At 42.5% G+C, this 8,230-nt stretch overlaps 1 protein-coding gene across 1 annotated transcript; it reads right to left on the bottom strand.

Moving 5' to 3' along the window:
* Positions 1-1,473: 1,473 nt before the first annotated feature.
* Positions 1,474-7,525, bottom strand: LSM6 (LSM6 homolog, U6 small nuclear RNA and mRNA degradation associated). Its single transcript, XM_038136521.1, has 4 exons — positions 7,475-7,525; positions 6,418-6,530; positions 3,267-3,380; positions 1,474-1,744 (listed from the first exon to the last, which is right to left on the bottom strand). Exons 2-4 carry the CDS (start codon positions 6,509-6,511, stop codon positions 1,710-1,712), a joined length of 243 nt encoding a protein of 80 aa, XP_037992449.1. The 5' UTR covers positions 6,512-6,530; positions 7,475-7,525; the 3' UTR covers positions 1,474-1,709.
* Positions 7,526-8,230: the final 705 nt, after the last annotated feature.

Below are 8,230 nucleotides of genomic sequence, written 5' to 3'. Positions count from 1 at the left end.
TTAAAAAGAAGTCACTTACAGAAGAGCAAGTTGGTGATTTGTCTTATATCCTGGACCTTTTTCAACCCTTGTCAGAAAATGATAAAATATTGAAGCATATTGTACAGTAGCAACTCTATTTGTGTGTTCTATCATGGCTTCTGAAGTGCTTAATGTGGAAAGGTTAACTACTGACTGCAAAATAATTTAAAATTATTTCTTCATCTTAAAAAACAGTAAAATTAAAATTTGCAGTTCGCATTCTCTCCCTTTGATAACTGGAATGTTACTATGTGTGCTTGTATCACAGCTACTGGTACTTGGGAAGAATGGGACAATGCTATATTCACAGTTATCTTGTGTTAATCCATCCACAGCTAGAAGTATTTTTGTCCCTGGAGGCATTATAAACTGTCCAAAGAATAAAGCCAGGCGTCAGAAAGCTCATGTAAAAACTTGGCTCAGTGACCTCACCATGAGGTACATTACCCTTATAACTTCATCATGAAGAACACGAAAACATTCTTGAGTGTGTGATGTTAAGCAGAGGAACACTCAGGTGAAGAAGTGAATCTGAATTTTCAGAGTTGGTTTGGGTTTCTTCTTGGCTGACTGCATGTAAAAGGAGAAGATACACTTTATAAATTGGAATCAGTATCGATGTAAAATGGAGCTGCTTTTATTCACTGTGCTTTGATTATCTGGGAGCACTGTTGCATAATACACACTAACAAGTTCCCTCTCTGCTGTTGGCTCAGAGGTTCCCCCTCCCTAATGCATACCCCATACAATAATGCACTTCTTCTCATGTCTGGCTGGACGAAGGGAATATAGAGATGGTACCAGGTTGTGGGGGGAATGGATGGGAGAAAGAAGGAACTGGCTGGAGAGGACATATGTGGCATGTTTGTAAAAGCTTTCAGATTCCTACTGTATTTTCAGGAGTAGGTTTAGGTATTAGTTAAAACTGCTTTTTACTGAAGAAGTCCATTGTGTTTGGTAGAGAAGCACAAGGAAAAGGTCACTCCAAGCAGGGGAAGGGTGGGGGGTACACAGGCAGGAGGTGAAGTAGCTACTAGGCTGTACTGACATACCAACTGAGAGCTCTTCACCTCTGACTGACTCCCTCAGCTGCACAGAGCTTTCTTTTCACCCTTAAGGCTTTTCTTCCATTTGATTCAAGTCTTTCCCCACCCCTAACTGTTGAAGTGTCACTGTTACATCCCTTGATTCAATCCACAATTCAAGATTTTTTGGACAGCTGAACTTTTTAGCCAATGACTCTTACTAGCCTGGCATTTAAAGCTGCCCCTGTGTCTTCGAAAAGGGACAGGTCATTGTCACCAAACCATTAGCATTTCCCTTCCCACCATCAGTTAAACTATTGTTTTGCCATTAATATAGAGCTCTTATTTGCATTTACTCCATGCCTGCTTACCTTTCAGTCAGTACTTTTGTAACTGTTAGCATAATTAAATGAGCTGTTGCTTCAAATTAGTCTTGCAGCACTATTACAAGCTTCCTTTTTATTTTTCTTTTGTACAGTGGAACAAAGCAATGCTTTGAAACAAAACCATTCAGGCAGTTTACACTCACATTTACATTTATTTAAAAAAAATATTTAAACACTTGTCTATTTCACCTGTGGATTTTTGAACTACAAATCAAATAGGGCTCATCACTTCAAAGAGGCTCACAAGTACAAAAAACCCAGCCTCCTTCTGGCATCTTCACATCCTCCTCTTCTGGGTGCTTATGTACAACACTGTGAAAAAGAGAAAGTGGCACACAGAAGAGGGCCTTGGTAAATAACACGCAGAAGCCTTTTTATTTAAAACACCTTATTTCCATGGCATATAAATTGACACTGTAAGAGATCCCATTCAGCATGAACAAAGCCAGGCGACCTTTAAGTCCAAGTTTCAAAAAATGCCATTAGCTCTAAACATTATGTATTACTTTGGTTCAGTATTTATTTTATTCATAGCCCAACTATGCTCCAGCAGATGTAAGTTGAACAGAGCAGGAACAAAGGCAGTGCCCTGCAGAATTACTGTTGGGAGCATGAGAGAGTTCCTTGGCAGCAGAATTACAGGTGTCAGACACTAATGCTGTGATCTTTCAATAAAAGCTGGAAATCCCAAGCACTTAAGGCAAAGCTAATGATTAGTTATGAAGGAAGAGACATCTTCCTCCTGCTTGGCTGATGATCTCCCCAGAACAGATCCAGTCACAACATAAAATGATACTGTGCTCCTAAACCTGCCACATGTCTTTAGTTCTCTGTTCAGCCTGTTCTTGAGCCTTCTGCTTTTCATCCCCTTGTTTTAACTTTCATAACAGATTATTTCCTTAATTGATTCTCCAGCTGAAATGTCACTCCAGTCCTTAGCATAACAGTCCAAATGCCTTGCAAAAAGCAAGGGTTGGCCTCGTTTTAAAGATTATTTCTCCACCCAAAATGCTTTTTTTACACTGGTGCCACACTCTCTTTGACTCTTTTTCTAACATGGGGTTTGGTCCTTGTTGTCTTTTTATTCCATCCCTCCTTGCTAAGTTCCATTTTCTTCACTGGCAACTTGGTCAAACTCTGCTTCATTTACCTCCTCTACCAATCTCTTCACCTCCGACTTGTGAACCTTTTCTATTTTTAGATACTCTTCTCCCTGCTATGTCCTGCTATTACAGCCTGATACCAGAGAGTCATTTCAGGAGCTTGGGATTGTCCTTGAAGTGCGCTAAAATCCACCTACTGCACTTGGCTATTCAAAGGCTCGATATTAAAGCATGAGTGATTTTTTTGACTGGTGGTAAAATCTTTACTCAAAAGATGAAAATAGCCTCCAGGACTAAGGATAAGCATTCATTCAGTCCTGGAAAACTGCTTCACCAGAAAATATTTGTGCCACTGTATTATCTGCACTGCAGCATAAATTTATGCAGTAGCTTGCCTAAAAACACTAACTCCTACGGTGCAGAGGCCATCTAAGCAAGCAGTAAGTGCAAAAGAGTAAGCCTGTCAAACAGTAGAAAATAAGCTCTAATAAGGCTAGAAAAGAGCATGCTTCTCTAAATGAACTTCAAGTTCAGAGGAAAAAAGGGACCACAGGAATGCAGAAAAGCACAGATCCTGGAAAGTGAAACTGTAGAAAGTATTGTAAAGATTTCCAAAAAAGAATATTAGTTTTAGGCTTACAGGCAGCTTACTTACACCTCAGCCACCCCTCAAATTCAGAATATCAAAACACAATTTTCTAATGTGCAGTTGCAGAGGGAGTAGGAATTACCATTATTTCCTCGGATAAACGCATCCCCGTACTTGTTCTTTAACTGTCCATTTACATATTCCTCAGTCTGCTCCAGAGCTATGTTCATATATCCATCCAGGCAAGCCAGGACACCTGAAAACAGCGGCAGTTTAAAAGAGAACCAGCTTGAACTTATTTTAAAATGAACAAAAATGCACTGTGTTTGAATAGTACAGGAAAAAAGCCCACCCTGTATCCTTATAACAAACTAAAAACCCAAGCATGGACAGATGTCTTCAAAGAATTCAGCTGGAGAAAGGAATCCCAGGCATTCCGGTAGCAATGTTATCAGTTGGTGTAAGAATTGTGGGAGTTAAAAAAAGAAGTCATTAAGGTATTATTTCAAAAGATGGACAATTTCCATTTTGAAAATTTAAGCTGTTCCTTCTCACTTGTGTTTTAAGCACACACCAAAAAACACCTGGGCCTTAAGTGTAACTGGATAACCTAGGAACAAAGCTATGTAAACTGAGTTGTCAACAAAACTTTTAAAGGATATAGCTGAAAAACAAGCCTTTTAATACAGGACAGCATACACATATTTGTCTTCATGCTTACAGAGCTAGAAGAACACTGTCTGCAAGTCTCTGTTTTGATGTCAACAAAATTCTACATATTTTTCAACAAAGGCCATTGAAATCTTCCCACAAAAATAAAATTACGCTGTTTTGAAAATGCAATTAAAGAAAAAAAATGTCATTTGTAATATTAGATGATTTTTTGGGTCAGGAAAATACACATTTTAGTAGCACAGAGGTAATACAGCTTTTTACAAGTTGTTTTATCTTCCTCTTGCATGTGGGTTTTCCTGACTTTATCCTTGCACAGACAATACTACTTATATAACTTTTTCCTCTGTTTGAAAAACACCTAGCTATTTACCTAGCAGTAAAACTTGAAATATAGTATATTGGCTGTACTTAGGAAGAGGGGAAAAAACTCAGGATATATTCTCATTTTTTAGAAGTGTTACTGCAGGATCTCCTAGTTAATAATCAGGAATTCAACTTCTTCTGCCAACTTGTCATGGCTTAAAGATTATTATTTTCCTTTCTGTTTTTCTATCCTGTTTCCACAGACAGAGAAAAACTGCTCACAAAGTGCCACTAAATGCACCTAAAAGACCCAAACTAAAGTCAGGATTCTTTTCCACTCTAGTAATTCTGAGGTATCCACACAGCAACAAAAATATGTTTGTGCAAAATTAAAACTGGACCATGTGGATTTACCTGAGCCACATACAATTCAGTAGGCCATAAATGCAGTATTTTCAAACCCTTTTGCTCCTAGAGTGCATTCATGGTTGTTTCATTCTCTTCCTCCTTTTCTTTGTGCTTATTCTCACACCACTAATGGCATCAAGTATTATCACTGCCCATCCTGGCTAGCAATTTATCTGTTTTATCTTTATGTAGAGATTTTTAATGTACATATCCATCTTTACACACAGAAACCACACGTTAATGTAACCCTGATCATTTCCCAGGGCTTTCTAACTTGGCAAGGGTTGAAGACAGTTCAGTCACACATCAGCACTTGCATGAGGCCACATTGGTGCTGGTGTGTGTGGGGCCCCCGAGGGTGGAGGCAACAAAAACATCAGCAACACAGCCTGGGGGAGAACCTGGACAGCTCTGCAACAACAGCCCAAGATGCTGTTTGGCTTTTACAAATGCTGGTCACATTTCTGCAGAAAACAAACTAAGTGCATATTTTCCAAACAAAAACACTACATGGATTTTCTGTCACAAGATCAAAGGAGTGCAGGGAAATAAGGAAGGGAAGGGGGGGGGGCAAAATCCAGTGACAAATAAGGGTGTTCAAGGAACTCCTGTTCAATTAATGTGGTGTCAGACTGCAGGCACGTTAAACTAGCTCTGCTGAGTTGAGTGGTTCATCTACAGCATTTACAAATGGAGAGGTAGCAATGGTCTCAATGAAAATAGGAAGTGCAGCAAAACCCAAATCTGGTTTGGCCCTGCCGTGTGTGTACCCTCAGGTAAATGAGCACTTGCTTTAATTGACTTTAATGAACTCTCTCTAAATTCTCCTGCACTGAAGAATTTACAGAGAGGCAGCAAACTTTTTAAGCCCCCAACCCCACGTGAAGTGCTCAGACAATGTGGTTCTCAAAGAAATGAGAGACTGCAAATTTTGTCAGCTGAGCGACACTGCAGAGAATCAGGAAGGAGTAAGAAGCCACTGCTTGCTCTGTCAGTGAACAGTAACAATTTAAAACTGTCCTAGCACAAAGATTCCTTGTCACAGCACAAACAAGTCTCCTCCCACAAGTGCCAATCTAAGCCACTTGAAGTAAACCTCTCTGAAGAAGGGGTTTGTTGCAGAACCATAGTGTTTAAGTCAGTAGAGAATAAAATTTCTTAATTGACCACAGCAGAAGATACATGATTAGTTCTGACTGAGTTTGGATACTGCTAAAAAAATTGGTCTGGTTGATAGTGTTAGCTTAATGGGAGCAGGACCAGGACATTTCACTGCACAGAGAAGTTTAATTTACTGGCTAAAAAAAGTCTATAATCCTATATACATGAAGGTATACTGACAGACTTGGCAAAAGCTACACTAAACTTTTTCCTGTATCTCTGTGAGCCTTGATCTAACACAGATCTAAGACAGTTGTTTAACCTAGAATGTCAAGAATGCTTTTCATCATGTAAGAATTCTATTATGAGTGACAGCAGAGTTTACTCTGAAGCTTTCCTGGATCAAGATCTGTATTACCTAAATAGAGAATAAAAAGGTGAAGAAAAATCTAGTTCCAACAAGGGGTGTTTCTGGCCATTTCCGGAATTGTAATTCCAGACAATCTTTCCAAGTACCAGTTTGGAAACTCAGAATCATCCAGTTTAATCACCTGTGACCAAGGACACTAATGATTTAGACCAGTAATTTTAATCCCTAAATCCACTGTTGTTACCCTACCCTCCCCCCCCCCTTTACCACTTTCTCCAGAGCTGATTTTCTATTTTTACTGTCTCCATCCTGAGATCTCTATTCTCATACTGCATGATTCTGGATCACACTGTTTTTCTTTTCAAAATCAATGCATCTATTCCAGCCTCCTCAATGAATTACTTTACTCACTGTGAGAGACAGATGGAGAACTTACCTCGATAATCAACTCCAGAATTTAATTTTACAACAACTGGCCTTCCAATGATTTGTTTTAGGAAGTCACTGGGGGTTTGCTTCCGTAGACTCATCTTGATCTTCCCTGGTAAGCTGAGAAGTGAAGAGAAAACATTAGGCTAAGAGACATGCCTCTACATTGTTTTAAATATTCTGTACAGACAGGCAGACCCCTGATTTGTAATACTTTCAGTAGGAGAAAATACTGAAGGAGATGAAGGCAAAACTTTCAGACTTGAGGTTGGGAGACAGAACTCCTAAAGCCATTGCATTCGACTTTCCCTTTGGCATTTTTATTATTTCTGAAAGTATTACTAAGAATTCTCGTTTGCCACACGGTGCATCTTTTAAACTTCAACAGTGCCAAAGGCCTCATCATCCCTAAAAACTTTTGCTAAAATCCTTTTAGAGGGCTAAGCCATAAATAGGTGTTTCGTGTCTTACGGGGCGGAGGGAGCAGCCCATCCATGCTCTATACACGGAAGTCTGTGCAAGAACAGCAAGAGTAGTTTTGACCTCAGCTCACAAACAGAGGAAAAGCATACATTGAAAAGCATGCCTTCGGATAATAAAACAGACTAAGTTAAGGCTTGTGATTAATTACAGAGGAAAGATGCTGCGATTTAAAAACGCCGCAGGCGCACCCACTTTGGTGCAAGACCCCCTCTCAGGACTCGCTGGACTTCTGCTATAACATCGCTTTGTTCTGCGCTCTGAGCCAAAGGCAGAAAACCCCCGCACGCTGCCGACTTCATTTCGCTGCTTCCTGGGGCAAATCGCACCGGGCAGTTCCAGCCGTGAATCCAGGGATCCCCACTGTTTCCCCATCAACGCCCACCGCCACCGGCGACTCCGGCGCCCCAGGGCTGCGTCCCCTTCCCGGACCACACACGCGTTTGGAGCCGCTCCCCCCGTGCGGAACCCTCGCGTTCCAGCCCGGCCCCAGCGCCCCGGGGGAAGTCCCGGCCGGAGAGCGCGGCTCCATGACAGGGCAGCCCGGGGAGCTCCCGCACGGCCCGGGCCGGCCCCGCACTCACCGCCCGCCGCCTCTCCCGGCGCTTCCCGCGCCCGGCCCGCCGCTCCCGCCCGCCGCCGCCCCGCCCCGCTACGGCGGCCGGGCGGGACAGCCCGCGCAGGCCCGAACGCGGGGCGGGCCCCTCCCGCCCGGGGCCTGAGGGGGCTCGCCCGACCCCCGGGGCCTGGCGGGGCTGAGCTCCGGCCCCTTCAGGGGGGAAAGGGATTACGGCTTGGGATTCCACACAAAACAACACCCCTTCGGAGAGAAATCTTACGGGACGTCTCGTGGGAAAAAAACTTACAGGATGTTTTGTGGAAAAAACCCCACAGGATCAGTTAAGTTGCGAAAGGGCCTCAGAGATCGTCGAGTCCGCGCTATTACCCAACACCGCCCTGTTAGCCAGACCATCCTCCCAGGGCCGCATCCAGGCTTTCCGTAATCCCCTCCAGGGATGGTGACTCCACCACCTCCTTGAGCAGCCCATTCCAATGTGGAATCACCCTTTCTGTGATGGAATTCCTCCCAATGTGCAATACGGTACTCATTATTATATTTACTCCATTGAGACCCTGTTAATTCCCAAATGATCTTGTCCTTATTGGAGACAGAGTGAGCACTTCACGGGCATCCTGTTCAGGACTGGACAGGAAAGTGCTGAAGGTCATTTCACAGAGGAATCAGTGAACATGGAGACATGAGATTATTTTTTTTAAGTCACCTGGGAATAACTTGGTACAAGAAGAAAATTAACTCACCTTCTACTCTTCTACTTCTC

This window comes from Motacilla alba, chromosome 4 (genome assembly GCF_015832195.1).
Source record: "Motacilla alba alba isolate MOTALB_02 chromosome 4, Motacilla_alba_V1.0_pri, whole genome shotgun sequence".
NCBI classification, from domain to species: Eukaryota; Metazoa; Chordata; class Aves; order Passeriformes; family Motacillidae; genus Motacilla; species Motacilla alba.
This window is presented reverse-complemented; position numbering and strand designations above follow the sequence as displayed.

What these genes read in the sequence shown, in the direction of transcription:
- LSM6 (XM_038136521.1), bottom strand. Translation starts at nt 6,511, where the DNA reads ATGAGTCTACGGAAGCAAACCCCCAGTGACTTCCTAAAACAAATCATT. An exon ending in TTCTGGAGTTGATTATCGAG is followed by an intron (nt 3,381 to 6,417) that starts GTAAGTTCTCCA and finishes CGCTGTTTTCAG; the next exon opens with GTGTCCTGGCTTGCCTGGAT. An exon ending in GTTTATCCGAGGAAATAATG is followed by an intron (nt 1,745 to 3,266) that starts GTAATTCCTACT and finishes TCTTTTTCACAG; the next exon opens with TGTTGTACATAAGCACCCAG.